Below are 27,311 nucleotides of genomic sequence, written 5' to 3' on the forward strand. Positions count from 1 at the left end.
TTGGTGGTGTCCATGATGCACAGGGGGGCGGTGGGCCACGGGGTTGGTGAGGCGACCGTATGCGAGAGCGCTAGTTTTTTCGTCAAGCGAGGCCCCTTCTAAGAGGCGCTGGCGGATGTAGTCAGACTCTATGCCCGTAACGAACACGTCTCTCATCAGCAGGGTCGAATGTTCAGTGGCCGAAATGGCCTGGCAGTCACAGTCCCTCACCCAGCAGGGCACGCCAGAAATCTTCCACAGACTCACCGGGAAGTTGGTGCCGCGTGGACAGGATGTGCCTGGCGTAGATTTTGTTGGTCCGCTGAGCGTAATTCTCCTTCAGTAGCGCCATGGCTTCTGCGTAGGTCAGTGCGTCCTGGACAAGGGGAAAAAAGTTGGAGCTCAGCCGCGTGTACAGAATCTGGAGCTTCTGTGCTTCTGGGATTGGGTCTGGCGCAGACCCGATGTACGCTTCAAAACAGGCTAGCCAATGTTCTTTTTTGACGTTGTCTGCTGCAGGATTCAGCTGCAGGCGATCCGGCTTGATGCGGAGGTCCATCTCTGAAAAATCTCTGAAAAATCTGTGTAATAAATTGATGCACGATCAACTACGACGAGACGTGAGTAGAATGTAATCAACGCTTCATTACACAGAGATGTGTGGCCTCCTATAGCAGCTGATGAAATGGCTGCTGTACGGAGAGCACACATATTTATACTCCGCCTACTGGGCGGAGCCAGCAGGCAAGGATCTACCCCCATACCTGTAGAAACCATATATACAGTATAATGCATCAGTGGTGACTACCACACCCAAGTATCTAAAACTAGTCCCCAGCACCCTGAACGGCAACTCCCCTAACTTCCTTTCCTGTCCTCTAGCCTCATCGGGAACACTTCACTCTTCCCCATATTCAACTGGTATCCTGCAAAAAAACGGCCAAATTCCTCCAAAATCCCCATGATGCCTCTGATACTGCCCAATAGGTCTAAAGTATGCAGCAACAGGTCATCCGCATGCAATGAGACCTTATGTTCAATGCCCCCCTTTAGTCTGAGATTGTGTCCTCTGGTTCTAGTTTTTCCTATGATGCACGATCAATTGCACAAAAGACTCAGATTGGGTACAACTGTGGCTTTATTGCAGTCAGATACGTGGCCTCCTACTGCAGCTGGCGAAATGGCAGATCAATGGAGGATACGCATATTTATACGGCTCCTTGTGGGCGCAGCCATCCGGCAGGGGCTACTGGCGAACCTGTAGTGCAGGTTCTACCTTACATCCCCTAATACAGGTGTACACAGTGGTTCACCACATTCACCCCCTGTTAAGATTGAGTCCGGCGTGGGTGGTGTGGAACTATATACAATGTTGAGAATTATGTACAGTATCTTATAAAATGAGTGGGGAAGGAAAAAAAAATGTCCATTTTGACGGTCCGCTGCCCGTTAGAGGTTCAGTCGATCTGGTGCTTTGACGGTTCGCTGGGAGTGACGTAAAGGTGGCGGCGATGTCGGTGCTGGTGTCGCCGACGTTGGTGCTGGTGGTGCTGGTGCTGGCCAGTAGTCGGATGACCCCGGGAGCGTGCCGAAATCTTCTTCGTCCTCTTGCGTGGGCAGGGGAAGGAGGGATGGACCTGGTGGGGTTAATGTTGGTAGTGCCGGGGGAGGGGAGGATGGCGCCTGGGTGGGGAAGTGTGTTGGTGTGGAACCTGACGGTGCCAGGTCCCTGAGGGAGACAGTATCTTGGCGGCCATTTGGGAACTCCACGTAGGTTGGCGTGGAGCAAGTGTACCCTGTCCACCAAGGGGTCCACCTTGTCGAGCCGGACATACCTACGCAGTAGAACCGGCCCTGGAGCTGCGAGCCAAGTCAGGAGCGACACCCCGAATGTGGACTTCCTGGGGAAGGTAAAAACACGTTCTTGGGGTGTGTTATTTGTGGCGGTGCACAATAGTGACCGGATGGAATGTAGTGTATCAGGGAGGACCTCCTGCCGGCGAGAGGCTGGGAGGTTCCTGGACCATAGGGCCAGCTGGACGGCCCTCCAAACTGTCCCGTTCTCCCTCTCTACCTGCCTGTTTCCCCGGGGGTTGTAGCTGGTCGTCCTGCTGGAGGTGATACCCCTGCTGAGCAGGAACTGACGCAGCTCATCACTCATGAATGAGGATCCCCTGTCACTGTGGGTGTAGGCAGGGAAACCGAACAGAGCGAAGATTGTGGTGAGGGCCTTGATGACGGTGGCAGACGTCATATCTGGGCATGGGATGGCGAAGGGGAATCTGGAGGACTCATCGACCACACTGAGAATATACGTGTTGCGGTCGGTGGAGGGGAGGGGCCCTTTGAAATCCACGCTGAGGCGTTCAAAGGGGCGGGAAGCCTTCACCAGGCACGCACGGTCGGGCCGGTAGAAGTGCGGCTTGCACACCGCACAGACCTGGCAGTCTCTGGTGACTGCCCGTACTTCCTCGACGGAGTAGGGCTGGTTGCGAGCCTTGGCGAGGTGGTACAGTCGTGTGACCCCCGGGTGACAAAGGTTGTCGTGCAGGGCCCGGAGTTGGTCTACTTGTGCGCTGGCACATGTACCTCGGGATAGGGCATCGGGGGGCTTGTTGAGTTTGCCGGGGCGATACAAAATCTCGTAATTATAGGTGGAGAGCTCGATTCTCCACTGTAAGATTTTATCATTTTTGATCTTGCCCCGCCGTGTGTTATTGAACATGAAGTTGGTCAGTGAGGAGAGTGAATCCCCTGCTGGCCAGGTAATGCCTCCAATGTCGCACAGCTTCAACGATGACTAGGGCCTCTTTTTCGACGGATGAGTGCCGAATTTCAGAGGCATGAAGGGTGCGGGAAAAGAATGCCAGGGGTCTGCCTGCCTGATTGAGGGTGGCGGCTAGGGTGACATCTGAAGCGTCGCTTTCTACTTGGAAGGACAGTGTCTCGTCTACTGCGTGCATCCCGGCCTTGGCTATGTCTGCTCTGATACGGGCGAAGGCATGTTGTGCCTCGGCCGTGAGGGGAAATTGGGTGGACTGTATGAGTGGGCGGGCCTTGTCCGCATAGTTTGGGACCCACTGAGCATAGTATGAAAAGAACCCCAGGCAGCGTTTGAGGGCCTTGGGGCAGTGGGGAAGGAGGAGCTCCACGAGGGGGCGCATGTGGTCGGGATTGGGCCCCAGAACTCCGTTCTGGACCACATAGCCGAGGATGGCTAAGCGGGTCATGCTGAACACACACTTCTCTTTATTATACGTGAGGTTGAGAAGAGTGGTGGTGCGGAGGAATTTAGCGAGGTTGGCATCGTGGTCCTGCTGATCATGGTCGCAATGGCGACATTATCTAAGTACGGAAACATGGCCCGCAAAGCGTACCGTTCAACCATTCGGTCCATCTCCCTTTGGAAAACCGAGACCCCGTTAGTTACGCCAAAGGGAACCCTAAGAAATTGATAGAGTCGACCGTCCGCCTCGAAGGCAGTGTAAGGACGTTCCGATTTACGGATGGGGAGCTGGTGGTAGGCGGATTTCAGGTCAATTGTTGAGAAGACCCGGTACTGCGCAATCTGATTGACCAAATCAGATATGCGTGGGAGGGGGTACGCGTCAAGCTGCGTGTACCGATTGATGGGCTGGCTGTAGTCCACAACCATTCTGTGTTTCTACCCCATTTTTACTACTGCCACTTGGGCTCTCCAGGGGCTATTGCTGGCCTTGATGATACCCTCCCGAAGCAGCCGCTGGACCTCGGCTCTGATGAAGGCCTTGTCCTGGGTGCTGTACCGTCTGCTCCTGGTGGCAACGGGTTTGTAATATGAAGTTAGATTGGCAAAGAGGGAGGAGGGGGTCAATCTTGAGGGTCGCAAGGCCGCAAACGGTGAGTGGAGGTAGGGGCCCGCCGAATTTGAGGGTGAGGCCCTGGAGATTGCACTGGAAATCCAGGCCCAGCAATAGTGCAGCGCAGAGGTTGGGGAGGATGTAGAGACGGAAACCACTGAATTCTATGCCCTGGACAGTGAGAGTGACCGTACAGAACCCTCGGATCGGGACAGAGTGGGATCCGGAGGCCAGGGAGATCCATTGATTGGCGGGGTGAACCGCGAGGGAGCAGCGCCTTACTGTATCCGGCTGTATGAAGCTTTCTATGCTCCCGGAGTCCAGCAGGCAAGAGGTCACGTGGCCGTTGATTTTCACCGTTGTCGAAGTGGTGGCCAGGTTGTGTGGACGAGACTGATCCAGCATCATCGAGGCGAACTGCGGGTGGTCGTCAGAGGTTACGGATGGAGAGTGTAGGCGACCCAGATCATGGGATGTAGTTGGCATTCCAGCCCTGTGGGGAAGACAAGATGGCGGTGTCCGGAGGTCCTGTGGGGAACAAAATGGCGGCGCCCATGGGGTGCACATTGCGGATGTGGGAGAAGATGGCGGCACCCATGGGCCGCACGTGGAATGAGGGGGGGAGATGGCAGTGCCCACTGACTGCACGTGGCCCCAGGAGGAGAAGATGGCAGCGCCCACTGGCCGCATGTGGCCCCGGGAGGAGAAGATGGCGGCGCCCATTGTGCATTTGACAGGGGGGAGGGGGCGATAGCGGGCACGATAGCGGTGACTGCGCGGGCCTGGCACACAGCTGCGAAGTCTCCTTTTTTACTGCGGGACTTGCAAGTGGCGGTGCGGGCCGGGCAGCTTTGGCAGGGGCGCTTCTGTTGACCGCAGAAGTAGCAGCGGGGACCCCCAGGGTGTGTGGATTGGCGTGCGGCGCAGGCGTATTGACTAGACAGGGCCCCAGCTGGGGGGGGGGTGGTTTGCGGGGTCCAGGAGGCGTAGGACGGGTGGGCCGAGCGGCGAGGGGGGTAGCTTGGACATTACAGGACGCATCGCGCCTGAGCAGATTAGAATGTTCGGTGGCTGTAACGGCCTGACAGTCACAGTCCTGGACGAGTGGGATTAGGGGCCGCCAGAAGTCTTCGATGGACTCACCAGGGAGTTGAGAGTGAGTGGCGAGTATGTGCCTGGCGAAGATCGTGTTCGCTTTCTGCACATAGTTTTCTTTTAGGAGTACCATTGCTTCCGCGTAACTCGGGGCGTCCTGGATCAACGGGAACACGTTGGAGCTCAGTCAGGAGTACAAGACCTGTATCTTCTGAGCCTCCGTCGGTATGGGGTTCGCTGCGTTGATGCAAGCCTCAAAACAAGCTAGCCAGTGATTAAAGTCCTTTCTGGTGTCGGGCGAGTGCGGATCCAGCTGCAGGCGATCTGGTTTGATTCTGATATCCATTTCATTGAAAATCTGACTGCAATAAATTGATGCACGATCAATTGCACGAAAGACTCAGATTGGGTACAACTGTGGCTTTATTGCAGTCAGATGCGTGGCCTCCTACTGCAGCTGGCGAAATGGCAGATCAATGGAGGACACGCATATTTATCCAGCTCCTAGTGGGCGGAGCCAGCCGGCAGGGGCTACTGGCGAACCTGTAGTACAGGTTCTACCTTACATCCCCTAATACAGGTTTACACAGTGGTTCACCACATCCTACAAGTGGAAACATCCTCTAAACGTCCGCGCTATCCAGGCCTCACAGTACCTGTAAGTTTCAATAAGAAATGGAACAAAATGCTTTGTTCACATGACAGAAACTAGGTTTCTGATAAGATTTAATAACGCATATTCTGAAAAGGCAGACAGAAACATCGGTGCCAGCGGAGAGAAAATAACCTGCTTAGACCACCAGTTTTAAGCTACATATAGTCAGAGACTCATGTTGGCCGTGAACACTCCACCTGAGAAAGCATACCAGGACTTTGCTATCACTGGAGTAGGAGAACAGAAACCTGCTACTCTGGGCATAAATCAACAGTGAATCCAGACGTCTCAAACTACCAAAGTCTTTTTCTTCAGAAGACAAAAAAAGGATTACAGGTCTGTATTGTTTAAAGTCTTCATTCTGGAGGAAAAGCTAGGGGGCGGGATTCTCCAATCCCACGGCTGAGTGTCCACGCCGTCGTAAACGCCATTGTGTTTTACGACGGCATGAACGGGCCGTTCCCAAGTCTAATTCTGGCCCCAAAAGGGGGCCAGCATGGCGCAGGAGGGGTTTGCACCTCTCCAGCTGCAGATCCCGGCGCGAACTGGGTGCCGCAGGATCCACGCATGCGCAGTTGCTCCAGTGCCAACAAGGACATGCATAGTGGCACTGGTGCCAACACCCACATGCGCAACACGCCGGCCCCAGCGCAACATGGTGCAGGGCTACAGGAAAGGACGCCCCCAGCCACAGAGGATGGCCCGCCGATTGGTGGACCCCGATCACGGGCTAGGAAACATTAGAGGTCCCCCCTAGTGTCGGACCTCCCCTCCACCACCCCCCGCCCCACAAGCCATCACCCGACCCTTAGATGCCGAGATCCCGCTGGCTCAGAGCAAGTTAGAACAGCGTCATGGCGGCGTGGCCCGTTCCCGAGGATTCTCCGGCCTGGCACGGGGCTGGGGGAATCCTGCCCAGGGGCTTTTCACAGTAACTTCATTGAAGCCTACTTGTGACAATAAGCGATTATTATTATTAAGAGAGAACTCTTATAATTCTAAGACCTATATGCATGCTACTTTAATAATCACAATCTTTTCCTGACTGTGTGTATATTGGACTGTTGAACCATAAACTTTTACCTTTAGTTTAACATATATGAGAAAAACCTGTCATTTGTCTGTTTTGACAGTTAAGCGGCACTCAGGTGAAAACACGTTTCTTTTGAGAGCTACACATACTCAGAGCCAGAGCCAGTCCCTCTCCTCTCAGCATTACTACCAAAGCTCCTGATGGGTATTTCAGCCATTGCTGCCTTGTGACCTCTCTCTCCCCGAGTTATTTAAAGCTGCCACGTATAGTTTCACTTCCCTGTGCTTTTTTTCCATATCCTTTACATTTGTTTTTTTTTAATATAAATTTAGAGTACCCAATTCATTTTTTTCCAATTAAGGGGCAAATTAGCGTGCCCAATCCGCCTGCACTACACATCTTTGGATTGGCACGCAGACACGGGGAGAATGTGCAAACTCCACATAGACAGTGACCCGGAGCCAGGATTGAACCTGGGTCCTCAGCGCTGTGAGGCAGCAGTGCTAACCACTGTGCCATCAACTACATTTGCTATTTTAACCACTATCCTTTAAGAGTGTTATCGATGCTGCTTGCACAATGTTTCTGACAGGGGATTCAATGTGCCAACCCTGTGTGTCCCTCGATTAGTTCTGGTCGTGGTAATGTTAAATTTATTTTCCTCTAAAACCAGACAAAGGTACACCTCCTGATTTATTTTTCCCTTTGAACGCCCCCTGTCAGACTTCCTCTTTGCTCTGTTCCTTGTTGTTATTTATGTGCTTGTTGTTCTCGAGTTGCTGCACCTGGGCTGGTGTGGAGGAGGCTGGAAGCCATGACGTCATCTTCGTGCGGGTTCGGACGGCGGTGACGCGTTACCCGCGCCTTTGCCGGCCTCGGGCGGCGATGACGCCATCTTCGTGCGCGTTCGGGCGGCGGTGACGCAGATTTCCCGCGCCTTTGTCGGGCTCGGGCGGCGATGACGTCTTTCCCCCGCGCCGCAGCTCTGCGGTCGGCCTCAGTTCCCCAGCCGGAGGGAAGCGCTGGGCGGGAGCGCTCTGAGCGCCAGGCGGGCCGCGGAGCGGGGGCCATTGACCGAGAAGCGGCCGTCAGAACATCTCCAGCTGGCGGAGTCAGAGAGCGACTGGAGGCCGGTGCGGGAGGGAGTGCCCTCCGTCCGTCCGTCACCATGACATCCCGGAGGTAGGAGGGGGAAGGAGGCCGCGCCGCTCCTGGGGGGATTCCTCTGAGAGGGAGGTAGAGGGAAAGGGGGACCAGCTCTACCCTACTCCCTCCCTCTCTAAGAGGGTGCACTGACACTCAGTGGTAACTCAGCCTGGACTTGGGAAGCCCAGGGAGGGGGGATTTCAATAATGGACACTTGCCAGGCACTGAGCAGAGAGACAGCAATAGGAGTGCAGCACCTCGGCACAAGGCTTGTTGCAAACCCTCCACTGACCTCCGCTATAACTAGCTAGCGATGCACATTGTCTGCCCAAGACACAGGTGCTGTGCTGAAGACCGGCATCCTGCACTGTTGGTCAATGTGCAAGACGTATGCACTTCAAAACTGAGTGTGTGTGACCATGTCCCAACAGCTAAGAGGCATCAATTGCTGATCGCAAAGCTTTTTTTCGTTATGGTGCCTTCAGGAAAATACGGTTCTCAAAGGCTGGAGAGAATCCAATGTTGTTTTGACATGCAAAGGTGAAAAGGGATGTGAATTAGAGGAAAGCATGCTTGTTTGACAGGTAGTGGGAAAGGGTTAGGTGGATTGGCCATGCTAAATTGCCCCTAGTGTCCAAAAAGGTTCAGGTGGGGTTACGGGGATAGGGTGGAGGTGTGGGCTAAAGTAGGGTGCTCTTTCCAAGGGCCGGTGCAGACTTGATGGGCCGAATGGCCTCCTTCTGCACTGTTAAGTTCTATGGTGTGAAAATGCACTGGTGTCCGTTCTGTTCCAGAGCTTCTGTTCACTGAGTTATGTGGAGGAAGGTTCTTAGCAATTTATAAAACATCCTCGTGCAGACTATGTGATTGGGTATGCTTCATACCATTGCGAGATTGGGATTTACATATTAGATTTGATTTATTGTCACATGTACCGAAGTACGGTGAAAAGTATTTTTCTGTGGCCGAGCGAACGTACACAGTATGTACATAGTAGACAAAAAGAATAATTAACAGAGAACATTGACAGATGGTACATTGACAGACAGTGATTGCTTACAGTGTGGAACATTGTTAGTAATTATATAAGAAGAGGAAAATAGTTTTAGTAGGTCAGAACGTTGATAGGAGATAAAAGAAAAGGGACGTGGGGAGAGAACTCGCAGAGAGTCACCATCTTTGAATGTGATTAATGTAAAATTGTGTGTTAACTTTAACGTGGAAGCTTCAGGGCTAATGGATTTTAGGACAGTTAATTTTAAATGTGAATTTCAGAATTCAACAAATGTATCCAATCATTGTGGTGTAATTGGGATTTTGGTTAAGGCTGTGTATTTAATGTTGTCTGTTTATTCTGAAAACTGAGATGCCTCCTTTTATAGAGTCTGGTTAGTTCATTGTGTGAAGGTTTTGGCAAAAGACATTGGCTAACTGGATGGATAGTAGGGAAGAGCAACAAGAATAATTTCAGGGCTTAAATTGAAAGATGAGACCAACACTACCAGTGGAGAAAAGATTGAGATGTGGTATGTCCCAGGTCTTTATGATATATAGAGGCAGTGGATTGTTGGGAGTGCAAGCGACTTATACAGATTAACCTGGGACTAGAAAGCAAAATTTGAAGGTTAACAAGGCACTCATGAGATCAACGGTTTAAAGGACTTTCCATATCTTTATCTGGGGGTGGTTTAGCTCACTGGGCTAAATCGCTGGCTTTTCAAGCAGGCCAGCAGCACGGTTCGATTCCTGTACCAGCCTCCCCGGACAGGCGCCGGAATGTGGCGACTAGGGGCTTTTCATAGTAACTTCATTGAAGCCTACTCGTGACAATAAGCGATTTTCATTTTCATATCTCCTGTGCCCCAGTCAGCCACTAGAAATGCTGTTGACTCCAGTTGGAAGCAAAGATTGCCATGTCACCTGAATTCCTTCAAACCAGACTGGATAAAGATTTGAGTATGTAGCATTATTGGAATAAGTATAGATAAGGATAATTGTGCACTTTGCAAAACGCTTAAACTTTAGGCCATTGGGATGTTCTTTATGGAGTGTGGCCTCCTGAGAAAAATCATTTTCCGTTCAGCTGTTGGATATTTTGCTCCATTGCCTCAAGCAACAGGATGAAATTTCCGTTTTTACTTCTTGGAAATATTGCCTGTGGTTCCATTGAACTGGCACAGGAACTTCAATTAGGCAGGGTCTTGACATCACAATTCATGGGCATGTGGAAGTGGTTGGTTGATTCAGCTTTTTGCATTTGCAAATATGGTACAAAGCAGACCCATTCATATTTACTGAGATCTGATACCCAGATGTCGGTAGGCTGGGAGGCGGACAGCAGTGAAAGGAAATGACACTGCATGTTGTATGTAGAAAAACATGACTGAGCAAATGCATCATTCAGATGTTACAGCAGTCAGCAGATCCTGCAAAGAGGGCGAGAGCACTGTAGGGATGATGTCTGCATGATGTTGGACAGAGGGAAGAAACACTGCACTGAGTGGAAACAAAATGGTCACCTGTACGGTATATAAACAAAATAACTTTTAATTATATGAAGCACCATTAATATAAATGCTTTGTCCTTGAGGAAAATAAATTTGCCATCTTTATCTGATCAGGCCGACCTGTGACTTCAGACTCACAGCAATGTGGTTGATTCTTAATTGCCTTCTGCAATGACCTCGCAAGCCACTCAGTTCATGGGCAATTTGCATTGGGCAACAAATGCTGGCCCGGCCAGTGACAGACACATCCCATGAAATAATTTTTAAAAACAGGTAGAAAAATGTCCCAAAGTACTTCACACAAAATTTGACACTCTGTCATATGAAGAGAATTTGGGTAGGTAACCAAAAATTTGATAAATGGTAGGAAAAAGAGACAAAGATTTGGCGAGGGAATTCAAGAGCTTAGGCCTTTGGCTACTGGAGCCGCTACCATTTAGGATGTAGCGTTAAAATTAAGGATGTCAAGAGGCCAGTATTGGAGAAGCACATTTATGTCAGAGAATTGTAGGGTTTGAGAAGATTACAGGTATGGAGGAGCAGGGCCAACATATGACTGTGAGCACAGAGATGATGGATGAACCGGATTTGGTGCGAGTTAGGTAATGGGCATGAGAGTTTTGGATGACATCAAGTTTACAGAGGGTAGAATGTGGGAAGCCAGCCAAATAATGCATTAGAGTAGTCAGGTTTGCAGGTAATAAATGCAGCAGGTGAACTGGAGCAGAGCTGGCGAAGTAACAGAAGTGGAAATGAGTAATGATGTGGATACCTGGCCACAAGTATATCACAACACCAAAGTTCAGCTTTGGGCAGTTATCAGGGATGGGGTCAGTGGCTAGGACATGGAGCTTTTGACAGTTATCAAAGACCATTGACTTTGATCTTTCCAATATTTTATTGGATAAATGTTTTCTTTCCCAATGCTGGATGCCAGGCAAGCAGACTAACAATTTATAAACAGTTGTCAGAGGTGCTGGTGGGGGTAGATCTGGATGTCATCGGTGTAAATTTTGAAACTGATGTGCTTTTGGACGATGGTACTGAGGAGCAGGCAGCATGTCGATGTGAAATAGGAAGGAGGCAAAGATAGGTCTTTGGGGGACACCACTGGTAATTTTCTAACCATGGCTGCACAGATGAGAATGGAACCAGAGGAGTGTAATTCCAGCCAGCTAGAATCATAGAATCCCTACAGTGCACAAGGGGCCATTCGGCCCATCGGGTCTGCACCAACACTCTGAAAGAGCACCCTAAGCAGGCTGCTGCCCTGTCACTGCAACCCCATAACCGGCATATCCCTGGACACTAAGGGGCAGTTTAGCATGGCCAATCCACCAAACCTGCACAGACACGAGAAGAATGTGTAAACTCCACACAGGCAGTCCCCCAAGCCAGAGTTGAACTCTTGTCCCTGGCATTATGAGACAGCCATGTTAATCACTGTGCCACCGTGTCGCCCAGGGATACCTGAATGACAATGGGGAGGTGCTGTCTGGAGAGCCGTTTCAGTACTGTTGCGGTGGGAAGCTGCTAATCAGAGGGATTCAAACATGGAGTTCCAGAAAAGTTGGGCATGTTTGGGAGGTGACAGCACGTTCAAGGGTTTTGGAGAGGGAAGCGATGTTGGAGACAGGATGGTGGTTTGCAATGACAAAGTGAACAAGGTTTGGGGTTTTTTTTTTTAAGTGGAGGACAGTACATGAGGGGAGAGAACTTTTAACAATATCAGCTAACACGTGGGCCAGGGAGGGAATTTGGATGGTCAGCAGTTAGAGGGAATAGAGTTGAGGAAGCAGAAGCAGTGGAAGGCGAGTGCTGGTGGCAGAGGATCATGGACAAGATGAGCTTGGAGAGGGCATGAGATGTGAAAAATAACTAGATAGAAGATGGAAATTCAAGGCTCGGGCAAGTGGGTGGGTTGGGTATCTTTAAAGGATATTTGATCCAGTGGGCTTGGGGAAGGGAGGGAAGCAATTAGATGATCTCATTCTTGGTGACAAAGATTCCATGGTATCCTTGCACTTTTTGGATAGTGAGGATAGGGGAGTCAGGGTCAGGGGTTTAAGATGACAGTTTGCAATAGAGAAAGGAAGCTGGATGATCTTAGTATTCCAGCTGATCCTAGAACAGTGAGCACTTTTGGCAGATAAGAGCAGGACCCAACAGTAATTTGTGATCCAGCCAGACCTGGCAATGAATGGCTAAACCAGCTGTCTGCTGTATCTGTTTACGGTATCTATACCATGGACTTCGAGGGAGCAGTGATACGGGATGTATCATGGTTCATGATACCAGGGGCTGGTTTAGCTCACAAGGCTAAATCGCTGGCTTATAAAGCAGACCAAGCAGGCCAGCAGCACGGTTCGATTCCCGTACCAGCCTCCCCGGACAGGCGCCGGAATGTGGCGACTAGGGGCTTTTCACAGTAACTTCATTGAAGCCTACTCGTGACAATAAGGGATTTTCATTTCATGGTTCAATGGGGCATCAAAGGTGAGGGTGTGGTTGAACAAATTTGGAGCTTTCAAGGTGAAACAGTGAATGAAGGACCAAAGGCTATATACTATTGGGATAAAATGACAGCAGCACCATTGAACAGGAACACATTAGTAAGAGCATGTGAAAGATATGGCAGCTCAGGTTACTATAGAGAGAGAGCTGTTCATTGATGATGCCTTAGTGGCCAGATTTCATTTGTGTACTTTGATATTTAAATATCCTCTTTATAATCAATAAGGGGGAGGCATTACAGCCAAACACTTCCAGGAGTAGTCACTAATAGTTTTGGTATTCGAACTCTGCTAGATTTCAGCTTCCTTACCCAGGGATATTGAGGCCAATTTTATCTCCACTAATGCAGCTAATATTGATTAACATACGATGGCCGATCAAATCCAGGACCTGTAGGTATACACTCCCTTCCACTCTGGATATATTCACTGGACCATTGGGGTTCCTTTCAAAACTTTGTGCAGCACTTAAAACATCAATAGAATGACACTTGTAGGGCAGCACGGTGCTGCCTCACAGGGCCGAGGACCCAGGTTCGATCCTAGCCCCGGGTCACTGTCCGTGTGGCGTTTGCACATTCTCCCATGTCTGTGTGGGTTTCACCCCCACAACCCAAAGATTTGCAGGGTAGGTGGATTGGCCATGCTAAATTGCCCCTGAATTGAAAAAAAAAGTTTAAAAGAAAAAAAAGAATGGTACTTGCGCATACTACGGAAAATAGTTAGAATGAGGTATGGTGTGGGTTTTTAACCTGCTGAAAGACATAAGTTAATGTGGATGTAAACAATTGACTTTAATCCAAACTATGATAGGAGCTGTAGCTAATGCAATTATAAGACTCACTCCTCAAGGAAGACTTTTGTTCTCTTTTTAAAACAAATCAGGTAAATGTTTGTTTTTTGTAAAGAGGTAATTGGTTGGAGAATGTGATTGAAGATGATCTGATGAATATATAATATCCATTTGGGAAATATGATCAGTCAGTGATGGCGGTTGTGGTGTTAGATTATCTAACAGTTACATTTCCACTGAATTATCTGTGTAATGTGAAACCTGTCTGGGGATGAGGACAAATGCTAGTGAACATGAGATTTTCTTCAATTGCTAACTTGATTAGAGCCAATTGTACAGTGCAATATTTAAAAAAAGACAGAAATGGTTTCCAAATGTCCCTTTGTTTTTTTTCTCCTCCCCCCAGGTGGTTTCACCCCAATATCACTGGAGTGGAGGCAGAGAACTTGCTTCTAACTAGAGGGGTGGATGGGAGTTTCTTGGCCCGACCAAGTAAGAGCAATCCTGGTGACTTCACGCTTTCAGTGAGGTAAGAGTGAGGTTGCTGGTATGCAAACCACGGCCTGTGGCATTGGTGGGATCACCCTGATATTGTGTAAAGTTGACCGTGCTCCATCAAGGGATTTTTCAGAATGTTTTTAAATACTGGCTGCAGGAAAAGAAGGTTTGCATCTCAGTGATCCGCATTTGAGTCAAATTCAGGCACTCCTCGTTCGCAGAATTAAGATGCAAAACAAAACTCTGAAGCTTCCTGTTTTCCTGATTGGCACCACATACTGCCCTTGAATGGGGAGCTTAGATAATTGCCCTGCTAATTGGCGAAGGCCAGTGTCAGTGAACGCAGATCCAGCTGTTTGTGTGTTGCCTAAAGTGACGCAAGAAAGTCACAACAGTGGTCCCCAAATGGGCATCTGGCTTTAACCATCTAAGGGATTATGGTTGCAGTGAAGTAATGGTTCAGGATGAGCAATGTAGAGGTTGAGAACTTAAAAATCTCACTGCAAAATTAAATTTGATAAACTTGTAACTAGCGCCAAGGAAAATAACAGCGAGAGCTGGTGCACTGATATGCAAAACATAACTACCCAAGCCTGGTCTGTCCTGTATATGACTTTAGTCTCCTCTGCAGGGGCACAGCAGGCCTTAGTTTTGTTTAAAAATCTCCAAAGCAGCTAGGGGTGAGCAACAAATGTTGTCTTCCCAATGGCAAGCCTGTATTTTTACTTGATTTTACTTTATAGAACGTGTTCACACAGGCGGAGCTGCACATCAAAATTAAGGACTTTTCTTTTTGACATGCCTTAAATATTTTCTGTGCGTATGCGCATATTGCATTTTTAAAGGAAATTGCCAAACTTTTCACAAATGCACCACCACAAATGCAAAACTTTAAAGTGCAGCTAATGATTTTATGCAGGGAAATGTGATAGTGAACTTATGCATAGCAAGATTCCACAAAACAGCATTGTGATCAATATCCAGTTAATGTTTTGATGTTGTTGGTTGAAGGTGAATGTTTGTCGAGGCACAGGAAGAACATCCACACTTTGCATTGGGATCTTCGACATCCATTTAAGCAAACAGATTAAATCTTGGTGGTGTCTCATCCAGACGGACAGAACCAACAGTGTAGCATCACTCGGTAATACTGATGTGCTACGGGTGTGTGTTCCTGTACTGGGGCTTGAGCACCTGGCTTTCACCTTAGGCTGAAAACCATCACTGAGCTAAGCTGACACTGGCTAGGGCTCTGAAATAGTCAAGCTGAACAATAACACTTGTTTTGAAACATATGCTTGTTCAAGGACAGCCATCGATCCATGTAACAGGCACTGGATTAATTCTCTGCTGCCCATCCCCTTCTTGGTTTTCTCAGCTTCTCACGGATCTTCTGAAGCTGGTGGCCATTATTGGATTTTGGCTGCACGGAAAAGCAGGTCATCTAAGAGGCCATTTTCCTAATGCTTTGAAATGATAAGTTCCTCTACCAGAGAGCAGTGTAACAGAACCTCATTCGGCTTTGCATGGCATCTGCGCCGATGTGTGATTTTAATGATTTCATGGCTGGAATCCCAATTGTTTAACTTGTAGCGGAGTGGCCAGTATTTTTGTTCTGTTGAGACAGCTTCTTATTTTATTTCGGTGAAGTCTCTCTGCCTTTGATGCCTTCCCAAATGAAACTGCTCCATTTTGGTTAGTCAAAAACTACAGACTACCATGATTGGGTCGGGTATGTGTGCCCTCTTCAGGAAGTTTTGAGGGCATCCCTAAAGTATTCTGCTCCTCTTGGAGTCTCCTGTGACCAAATTCTGAGTAGCACAGTTGCTTTGGGAGTTTGGTGTACGGTTTACGAATGACTGTCCTGCCCAGCAGTCTGGCTATGTGTGATTAGAACCTTGGTGCTGGGCATGTTGGCTTGGGAGAGGAGGCTCCACCTTTTTTGCCACTGGGTTTGACGGATCCTGCAAATACCGTTGGTGGTACTTGAGTGTTTTGAGTTGCCTGCTGTAGGTTATCCACATCCCCAAAGCATATAGGAGCACGGAGATCGCTGCTGCCCGTCACCTACAAAAATCTCCAAAGCAGCTAGGGGTGAGCAACAAATGTTGTCTTCCCAATGGCAAGCCTGTATTTTTACTTGATTTTACTTTATAGAACGTGTTCACACAGGCGGAGCTTCACATCAAAATTAAGGACTTTTCTTTTTGACATACCTTAAATATTTAAGGCACTGATAAATATTGTGGAGGCCTCAACGCATATCCTGTTCAGCACACCACTAAACACATTCTGCTAGCTAGAGAACCTTCCCATGATCCCATCTCTCGGTCTCGAGCCCCTCAGCAAATTTCCCAATTTGATCAATAATCTGCCTTCAGCTAACAGTTTCATATGAGAGATTTTATCAAATGCCTCCGGGAAGTCCTTCTAACTAATGTCCATCTCTTGTTCGGTACTTTAATTACCGCTTTGGTATTCTAAATACCCACCCCCCATACGGGCTGGTTTAGCTCACTGAGCTAAATCGCTGGCTTTTAAAGCAGGCCAGCAACACGGTTCGATTCCCGTACCAGCCTCCCCGGACAGGCGCCGGAACGTGGCGACTAGGGGCTTTTCACAGTAACTTCATTGAAGCCTGCTCATGACAATAAGCGATTTTTCATTTCAAATGTTGTTGTCCTTAGTTGATTTAGTTTAACCACTTTAATTCCAGTATTGAGGTATTAGAGATCTCTGGCATCTTTTGAATAGGTTAGCTCACATTGTGACTTGCGGTGCTGGTTTTAGTTTTGCTTTCAGGGGAAATAGTAGATGCAGATCCTTCTCTAACTTAACCTGCTTCATTGTAAAAGTAACAGGAAGAATCCCTGGAATTGGAATCTGAACGCATGACTTGCTCCCATGTCTTTATGGTGATATTAATGAGACAGAAGAGCCTTGTGATATGGGACAACTGCTGGGATATCTTTTTTTTTGCGTAACTGCTCCTCTGAGAATTTTGTGGTCACTATCTGATGCGTCCTTGTAGAGATGAAGCTGACTTGATCGCAGGGAATGGGCTGGAGTTGTTTCGTGAAGCACGGAAGCACAGTGGGTAGCATTGTGGCTTCACAGCTCCAGAGTCCCAGGTTCGATTCCCTGCTGAGTTACTGCCTGTACGGAGTCTGCTCGTTCTCCCCGTGTCTGCGTGGATTTCCTCCGGGTGCTCTGGTTTCCTCCCACAAGTCCCGACAAACGTGTTGTTAGGTAATTTGTACATTCTGACTTCTCCCTCAGTGTACAAAAACAGGTGCCGGAATGTGGTGACTTGGGGCTTTTCACAGTAACTTCATTGCAATGTAAGACTACTTGTAACAATAAAGATTATTATTATTGAACTGTACCTGTGTAATCCACATTGAAGCTTCAGTGATCTTGCTGTTTTATTTGCATCATACAGCACAAATGTCCATCGTTATAGTGACTGAGCGGCAGTATTAGCAGAGTTTGACCAGCTTACCAACTCTTTCAACCGAAAGCGTCCTTAACATAGCAAAACAACCTAACGTGCTTCACAGGAGTGTTATAGAAGCAAAGTTTGACACCCAAAATACAGATGATATTAGGACAGCTATTCAAAAGCTTGGAACGTTTTAACAGACGGGAGAGAAACAAACGGGGTTGGGCAAAAGGTCAGAATTGAAAGAGCCTAGAGATTTCAGAGGGTTCTGAAGCTGAAGGAGGTTGCAGAGATGGGGAAAGGTAAGCCATGGAGGGATTTGAATCCAAGGAAAACCTTCCATGCTATAGAGTGAGGAGAGAAGAAAATATTGTTTTTAAAATAAATAATGTCATTGTGAGGTGCCATAATCCATTTATTTTGATCTCCTAGGCGAAATGGGGCCGTTACACACATAAAAATTCAGAATACAGGTGATTACTACGATTTGTATGGAGGGGAGAAGTTTGCTACGCTGGCTGAGTTGGTGCAGTACTACATGGAGCACCATGGGCAGCTGAAGGAGAAAAATGGCGATGTTATTGAACTGAAATACCCTCTGAACTGTGCCGACCCTACCTCTGAGAGGTAAGCCAGGTCTGACGCTGAAACACGTATGCAATCAATTTGGTTGACGATGAAGGCTGTTGAGCCATCTTGGGTGTGCCTTTTGAAGGTTGGAGTTTGGCACCAAGTGCATTTCAGTCTGGCGTGCTTTCATGGATCCTTCTGTCATTGTGAAATCAGCAGTTTCCCCTAATTTTTTTGTATCGCATTTCTGCTACAAGGGAGTGAATTCTGCTCTGTCACTAACAGTTTAAGCCAAAAATAGCACCCACACAAAATGGGTGGTTATTTCCGGAAGGTTTTTAATGCCGCTTTCTGTTTCTAACTTCTATTTTAAAAAGTTAGCATGATTCCAGGAAAATGAAAGAAGCATCCGATTCACTTCAGGGAACAGTTCATATATTTACTGCATCCAAATGTGGGGTTGGGGGGGGGGAATGTGAGAAATTATACTGTTACTTCATCCTTTGAATTCCTATGTTGAAGGGTTGGTGTGCAGTATTTGTTTTCTTGAAATACTCATCCAGAGAACCTCAGTTCAAGTTTCACCGAAGCAATTTAAGATTATGAATTGTTTTTATTTGAAACTGCAATAAATGGCTGGCATCAGTAAAAATGATGACGAGGGCAGCACAGTGGCGTGGTGGCTAGCCCTGCTGCCTCACGGCACTGAGGTCCCGGGTTCAGTCACTGTCCATGTGGAGTTTGCACATTCTCCTCATGTTTGTGTGAGTTTCACCCCCACAACCCAAAGATGTGCAGGTTAGGTGAATTGGCCACGCTAAATTGCCCCTGAATTGGAAAAAATGAATTGGGTGCTCTAAATTTTAAAATAAAAATGACTACAAAGCTGTTTAGCTGTCTTTTAAAAAGTCCAGTTAGTTTGTTAATTTCCTCTGGGTCGGAAACCTAATGTCTTCACCTCATCTGATCTCAAGGTGACTCTTCACTGGCTGGATTTGCTAGCGAGCCGCTTATTTGCACATGGGCTAATTGAGATGTGATTAAATGCTGCCCACACATTTCAAAAGGGAATAAAGAAAAATAAAATATTACTGCGCTAAATACACTGGAACTGTGATTCATTGGGGTCAGATAGTACATCTGTGCAGTCATTAGGGTAGAATCCCAAACATTTAGAACACTGCTGAACTTTAGGGCATCTCATTGCATATCCCCTGTCTGAAAACCCAACCTCGGCACAATGGTTGCGATATCTGCTAAAGTTAGGATTTAGCCATCTGGGGAATTACAAAGCTCTCCAGCATTTGTCACTCTGAGGCATAGCGTACCAGTTGTTTTACCAGCTAAACAGCAGTGATACATAGAACGTACAGTGCAGAAGGAGGCCATTCGGCCCATCGAGTCTGCACCAACCCACTTAAGCCCTCACTTACACCCGACTGCCGACTGCCGGCAGTGACCCAGTGGGGAATCGAACCTGGGACCCTGACGCTGTGAAGCCACAGTGCTAGCCACTTGTGCTACCATGCAGACCAGTACCGTGCTGCCCATTGTGATGTTACAAGTTTTGAAATAAAGCCAATGCATGCTCATGTTTTCTTTCCCACCCTGTTTTAAAGTGAAGGATCAGAGTCCTTGGGAATGTGGTCTCCCCATTTGTCCACCAGGTTTTGACATCGAGCACTTCTAATTTAAACAAGACACAACCGCCTGCAGATCAATGCTCCTCACAGCAATCCATCTTGAGCAATCATCCTCTGAAGAGGAACCGTACAGTAACATTGTGGCTGTCCCATTTCCTGCACAAACCATTGTTGCAGTCAGCCTTGGAATTATTAATTAGTGACAACTTTGGTTTGTAGTTAGGCTTGCACTGCGTTGAAACTATCCCAGCCGTAGTTTGTGTATGAGTGCTGTAGCTAGCACTTGGAGTAGACTTTAATTTCTACAGTCTCAGCTGGATTCACATCTGAGACATGAGAAAGGAGAGTAAAAACTGGCATTTATGTAGTATTTTAAAAAAAAACTTATTTCACAACCAGCAAAGTACTTTTCATTTTAGTCTTTGTTATGATGCAGGCAATCACAGCAATCCACTTGTGCATAACTTGGTGCGTCAAATCTTGGGTGGCACGGTGTACAGTAGTTAACACCGCTGCCTCACTGCCAGGGACCCAGGGTCAATTCCGGGCTCGGGTGACTGGGTGGTGTTCGTACCTTCTCCCCATGTCTGTGGGTTTCCTTTGGGTGCTCTGGCTTTCTCCCACAGTTCAAAGATGTGCAGGTTAGGTGGGTTGGCCATGATCAATGCATGGGTTTACGAGGATAGGGCAGGGGAATGGGTCTAGGTTGAGTGGTCGTTCAGAAGGTCAGTGCAGGTTGATGGGCCAAATGGCCAATTGCACTGTAGGGATTCTGTGAAAACAAGCAAAATAATGATAGTGATTTTTAAAAAATATTTTATTAAGGCATTTATGTAAAGAACAAACACACAAATAAAAGCAAACTTGTATAACATAATAAATAACCAACACCCACACTCCCCACCCCTCACTCCATGCCCTTCCACTCCTCCTGTCCTGCCTTCCCCATTTTAACCCCCTTATTCCCCACGGCCCCTCTGCTGACACCTCAATCTTCTTCAAGTCCCTCAACCCAAGCAAAATCCGTCTCCGGGATATCAGGGACGCAAAGGCCTCTCTCGCCACCTGAACTCCCGGGTCTTCCAACACCCCAAATATCGACACCTCTGTGCTCGGGACCACATTTACCCCCAACACCTCGTACATTACATCAGCAAACCCCTGCCAGAGCCCCTTCAGTTTCGGACACGCCCAAAACATGTGGACATGGTTTGCAGGCTTCACCGCGCACCAACCACTACTCCCTCAAAGAACCTTACCCTGCAGCCCCAGGGGCGGCTACCTGGGAAAGAACGGCACCTTCCTCCTCACAAAGTCCCAGATCTGTAAGTATCTAAACCCATTCCCGCTGGGCAGCTTATATGCCTCCTCCTGGTCCTCTAAGCTTGCAAAGCTGCCCCCTGCAAACAGGTCTCCAAACCGCTCAATCCCTGCCTGCTGCCACCCCAAAACTTCATGGGCACCCCTGCTCTGTCCCACAGTGCAACCCAAAATATCCCTAACTCACTGGGTTCGTCCACACGCTTGCTTCTCGTTCGTCCACACGCTTGCTTCTCGTTCGTCCACACGCTTGCTTCCGGTGCCTTATACAGGAACCGGACCCAATCCGCGAACCCAAACCGTCCCAACACCTCCCACAGATATTCCCACCCCACCAGGTCAAAAGCCTTCTTTGCATCCACTGCCAGCTCCACTTCCTGCCCCTTCGGAGGCATCGGAACCGCGTTAAGTAACCTCCTTACACTTACCGACAACTGCCTCCCCTTCAGAAACCCCGACTGAACTCACATATCACCCCTGGGGCACAGTCCTCGATTCTCAAGGCCAGCAGCTTGGCGGCCAGATTTAGTAACGATATTGGACGGAAGGATCCGGACTGCTCCAGATCCTTATCTTTCTTGGGGAAAATAGATGCCTGCGATAGTGTAGGAGGGAGCTTCCCTCTCTACCTCATTATGTGCCCTCACCAGCAGAGGCCCCAAATCCCCTCAAAACTTATTTTAAAACTTCACTGGGGGTCCATCCGGGTCTGGGGCCTTCCCTGCCTACATCATCCCCATACTCTCCATCACCTCCATCAACCCAATGTGGGCCCTGCACCAGGTCATCAACCTTAGGGAACTCCAACCCATCCAGAAACCACCGCATTCCCCCTCGCCCTGGCCGGGGGCTCCGACTCGTATAACTTCCTATAAAACTCCTCGAGCACCCCATTCATCCCCACCAGGTCCAGTACCACCCTCCCGCCCAGTCCTTCACTCTTCCAATCTCCCTCACCACCTCCTGCTACCTAAGTTGGTGCGCCAACTTCCTACTTGCCTTCTCCCCGTGCACGTTACATTGCCCCCCCCCGCGGACACCAGCCCAAGCCCCATCTGGAGTCTCTGCCTCTCCTTCAGCAATCCTGTCTCCCAGACTTCCGAGTACCTCCTATCGACCCTCAAAATCTCTTCCACCAATCTTGCCATCTCTGCTTGTTCCTCCTTTTCCCTGTGCGCCCGAATCGAGCCATCACCCGCTCGCACACCTCTTCATCAGCCAACATCCCCACATTGGCACAGTGGTTAGCACTGTTGCATCGCAGCTCCAGGGACCCTGGTTCAATTCCAGCCTCGGTTGACTGTGTGGGCATGCACGTTCTCCCTGGCCTCCAACCCCGCCCAAGGCCTCCAACCCCCCCCCCCCCCCCCCCCCCCCAGTGATTACCCCCACCATTCGCAGTCCCCCACGAACAAAGAAACAGAAAAAAGGTGCAGTCACCCTTGGCACTCCCGAAGCCACCCGTCACCAAGGCCAACAAAGCACCTCAAAGGACAAAAGCTCCCCAACAGCCATCAAAAGGTAAAACATCTCCTCAAAAGTTCAATGTCCTCCTTCTGCTGCCAGTCCATTGCCCTTAAAAAGTTCCATCGCCTCCTCTGGTGTTCCAAAACAATATTCCCGATTCTGGAAGGTCACCCAGAGGCGGGCCGGGTACAACACCCCGAACTTCACCCCATATGTGCTGCCGTCCACTCTTCATTTTTCATTTCATTTTCAGTGCCCTCGGCATCCCCAGGTTTTGTCTTCTGGAGCGGTTCCCCAGATCCCCTAACTTCTCCTTTGCCGCTTTTGGGTTTCCATTCACTCCAGTTTTGCCAGGACTCCTTGGCCATACTCGGCCAAATGCTGCCTAGATTTCAAGGGCAGTCACTCTCGCTTCACCTCTGGAGTTCAGCTCTTTTGTCCATGTTTGAACCAAGGCTGCGATGAGTGGCCCTTACGAAACCCAAACTGACCATCAGTGAGCAGGTTATTGCTTAGTACGTGCTGCTTAAATACACTGTTGATAACCCCGTTCATCACGTTACTGATGCAGGGCAGTAATTGGCCGGGTTGGATTTGTTCTGCTTTTTGTGTACAGGACATACCCGGGCAATTTCCTACAGTGCTGGATAGATACCATTGTTGTAGTTGTACTGGAACAGCTTGGCTCAGGATGCAGCAGCACCCCCCTCCCCGCCCCAAACTGGGGCAGAAAGATGACTGAGGGCAGCAGGGTAGCACAGTGGTTAGCACTGTTACTGTTGCTTCACAGTTCCAGGGTCCCAGGTACGATTCCGGCTTGGGTCACTGTCTGTGCGGAGTCTGCACGTTCTCCCAGTGCCTGCGTGGGTTTCCTCCCGGGTGCTCCGGTTTCCTCCCACAAGTCCCGAAAGACATGCTTGTTAGGTAAATTGGACATTCTAAATTCTCCCTCTGTGTACCCGAACAGGTGCAGGAGTGTGGCGACTAGGTGCTTTTCACAGTAACTTTATTGCGGTGTTAATGTAAGCTTACTTGTGACAATAGAGATTATTATACAGAACAGGCCCTTCAGCCCACCCCATCTGCACCGATAAAACAACACTAAATCTACAGGTAGATTGGCCATGCTAAATTGCCCTTAGTGTCCAAAAAAAAAAGGTTAGACTGGGTAACGGGGAGAGCGTGGAGGTGTGGTCTTAAGTAGGGAACTCTTTCCAAGGGCTGGTGCAGACTCGATAGGCCGAATGGCCTCCTTCTGCACTGTAAATTCTATGACTTACTGTGGTATTATTTAGTGTGGTATATCCTGACTGAGGTATGGCTGGACAACCTTCTTGCTCTCGGTCATCTGTCAATGCTATTGTGACAAGTTACCATGAAATAAGCAATGACTCACCCTCTAATTATTTTCTTTTTGCTGTGGAAAATTGCCTGTCCTTCATGCCTCCTCTGAGAGCCGTAGCTAGGGATTGACGTCTTAATGCATTCTACAGCTCAGTGGAGCCTCTGGGTTACAAAGATTTAGTTTCTGAAATTAAGTTTGAATAAGATAGTAGTTTTGAGCTTGGAGGAAATGGACTGCCTTTAGTATCGAGTTATAATTGTTGCTGAGGCTTGAACGTGCCGTGTTCATTGGTTGATGTGTAAACTGATGTTGCTTCAATTAGCCCAATGACATCTTATTTTTGCAAAAGGTGGTTCCACGGACACCTCTCCGGAAAAGAGGCAGAGAAGCTGCTGACAGAGAAAGGAAAGCCAGGAAGTTTCCTTGTGCGAGAAAGCCAAAGTCACCCAGGAGACTTTGTTCTGTCTGTGAGGACGGGAGATGATAAAGGGGAGAGCAGTGAGGGAAAACCGAAAGTCACTCATGTAATGATCCGGTGCCAGGTGGGTAACGTTTAACGAGATCACTTCATACAAGTGTTATTGTGGATTTTACACTCTTGATATCTGGAAATTGCGCTGTGCAAATTATTATTCTTTTTTTGAAAATATTTTATTGAGGATAAAAACAACAAAGTAAATAACACCCACCCAACCAACAAGCAAACCAAGCCAACATTGCTTACACACACAATTCCCCAATCCCCCTTTCCTACTAACTATTTCCCACCTCAACCAGCCCCCCATGCCTCCCTCTTTCCCTTAAACCCCCCCTTTCTGCTGACAAGAAGTGGATAAACGGCTGACATCTCCGGGCGATCCGAGCATCGATCCCCTCAGGACGAGCTTGATCTTTCAGGCCTGAGAAACCTGGCCATGTCACTAACCCTACCCCCAATTTCAGGATTCCGAGTGCCTCCAAGCCAGCAGGATCTGTCTCCGGGCTACGAGGGAGGCAAAGGCCAAAACATCTGCCCCTCTCACTACCGGGTCTTCCGACACACCAACAATCGCCACCTCTGGACTCGGAACCACCCGTAATTTCAATACCTTTGACATGACATCAGCAAATCCCTGCCAAAATCCCCTAAGCCTCGGACATGCCCAAAACATATGGACGTGGTTTGCAGGCCCACCCACACAGCGCCCACACCTATCCTCCACCCTTTCATTAGGGCCACAGTCATATGTGCCCCGTGGACCACCTTGAATTGTATCAGACTGAGCCTGGCACACGATGAGGACGAGATGACTCTACTCAGGGCATCCACCCACAGACCCGCCTCAAATTCCCTGTCCAGTTCTTCCTCCACTTTAACTTCACCTCCTCTATCGGAGCTCCCTCTCATTCCATGAGCTCTTTATAAATATCTGAGACCTTCCCCTCCCCACTCCCGTTTTCAACAATAACTTGTCCTGTTTCCCCTGGGGCGGTAGGTGCAGAAAGGTCGAAACCTTACAAAGTCCCTCGCTGCAGGTAGCTGAACCCATTCCCACCGGGTAGCTCAGACTCCTCCTCCAAATCCTCCAAACACTGAACGCTGGCGTCGATAAACAGGTCCCCAAACCGCCCCATCCCACCCCACTGCCACCTCCGGAAACCCCCCCCCCCCCCCCCCCCCCCAGGTGCAAACCGGTGCTTGCCACAGATTGCTCCACTCCTATATGCTTCCGCCACTGTCCCCACACCCTCAAGGCAGCCACTACTATCGGGCTTGTGGAGTACCAAGCCACCAAGAATGGCAGAGGGGTCGTTACCAGTGCCCTTAAACTTGTGCCCCGACATGAGGCTGTCTCCACACCAACCCCTCCCCCACTACCCACTTCCTGACCATTGCTATGTTCGCCGGCTAGAAGTGTTTTCTAAAATTCAGTAGGACCAGCACCCCCTCCCCTCGACCCTGCTCCAGCAGCACCTTCTTCACCCATGGGATTTTACCCACCCACTCAAACCCAGATATGACCTCATTCACCCTCTTAATGAACGCCTTGGGGAGAAAAATAGGCAGGCACTGAAACAAAAACGAAAACCTCGGGAGAACCGTCATCTTTACCGCCTGCACTCTTCCCCCGCCAGCGACAGCAGGAGCATATCCCACCTTCTAAAGTCCCCATTCATCTGCTCCGCCAACCGAGCCAGATTCAGCTTCTGCAGCTGCTCCTCCCACTCCCGTGCCACCTGGATTCTCAAATACCGAAAACTCCCCCCACCATCTTGAACAGCATTTCCCCCAATCTCCTACCCTGTCCCCTTGTTTGAATTGGAAAGACCCAAAATAATCCGAGCTCACTCGTTTGTCCACACGCTCGCCACCGGTGCCTGGTACAGCAACCGAACCCAGTCCACAAAACCCTGCCCAAACCACCCAAGGACCTCCCACAAATACTCCCACTCCACCCGATCAAAGGCCTTCTCCGCATCTATGGCAACCACCACCTCCACCTCTTTTCCCTCGGAAGGTATCATAATCACATTTAACAGCCTTCTGATATTCGCTGCCAAATGCCTCCCCTTCACAAACCCCGTTTGGTCCTCCCCTATCATCCCTGGTACACAATCCTCTATTCTCGAGGCCAAGATCTTGGCATGACATTTAGAAGGGAGATTGGCCTGTATGACCCGCATTGCTCTGGGTCCTTTTCCCGCTTCCGGATGAGAGAAATCGAGACCTGTGACATCGTCCGGGGTGGGGGGGGGGGGGGGGGGGGGGGGTGTACCATACCATCGCTCCCTAGCCCCATTAAACGCCCTTACCAGCAAGGGTCACAGCACTCCTAAAAACATTTTATAGAGCTCCCAACGGGTACTTCTGGGGCCTTGCCCGGCTGCATCACCTACAGCCCCTCCGCCACTTCAACCGGCCCAATGGGGCCTCTAGGCCCTCCACCAGCTCCTCTTTCACCCTTGGAAACTCAGTCCTTCTAAAAACCGCCACATCCCCTCCACCCCGTCTGGGGATTCCGACTCATATAACCTGCAGTAAAAGTCCCTAAACACCCCACCAGGTCCAACATTGTATTCCCCCCTCTGTCCCTCACTTTCCCAATCTCCCCCACCGCCTCCCGCTTCCTTAGCTGGTGTGCTGGTATCCTACTAACTTTCTTCCCGTATTCATGCACCGCCCCTCTCGCCTTTCTCAATTGCCCCACCGCCTTCCCTGTAGATAACAAACCAAACTCCATCTGCAGCTTCTGCCGCTCCTTCAACAACCCTGCCTCCTGGGCTTCCGAGTCTACCTGGAGAATCTCCTCCACTAACCTATTCATCTCTGCCCACTCCGCCTTCTCCCTGTGTGCCCGAACCGATATAAACTCCTCTCATACCACTGCCTTCACAGCCTTCCATACCATAGCTACCGAAACGTCCCCCATATCGTTTATCTCTACACACCTCTGGATGGCCTCCCTCACCCACGCACACATCTACT

The 27,311-nt window shown here is 49.2% G+C and overlaps 1 protein-coding gene across 2 annotated transcripts in view; it reads left to right on the top strand.

The window, feature by feature from the left end:
* Positions 1-7,550: 7,550 nt before the first annotated feature.
* Positions 7,551-27,311, top strand: part of ptpn11a (protein tyrosine phosphatase non-receptor type 11a) — a 69,866-nt gene continuing 50,105 nt past the window's right edge. The window contains exons 1-4 of one of the 2 annotated variants that reach the window (XR_005463450.1): positions 7,551-7,783; positions 13,967-14,089; positions 17,933-18,127; positions 24,195-24,387. Coding sequence is in view for 1 of the 2 variants with exons in the window: in XM_038819997.1 (XP_038675925.1) it covers positions 7,560-7,783; positions 13,967-14,089; positions 17,933-18,127; positions 24,195-24,387 (735 nt within the window). In the remaining variant the exon portion in view is untranslated. The remainder of the gene's footprint in view (positions 7,784-13,966; positions 14,090-17,932; positions 18,128-24,194; positions 24,388-27,311) is intronic. The other variant, XM_038819997.1, reaches the window with a different exon arrangement.

The sequence above is a fragment of the Scyliorhinus canicula genome, chromosome 1 (genome assembly GCF_902713615.1).
Source record: "Scyliorhinus canicula chromosome 1, sScyCan1.1, whole genome shotgun sequence".
NCBI lineage: Eukaryota > Metazoa > Chordata > Chondrichthyes > Carcharhiniformes > Scyliorhinidae > Scyliorhinus > Scyliorhinus canicula.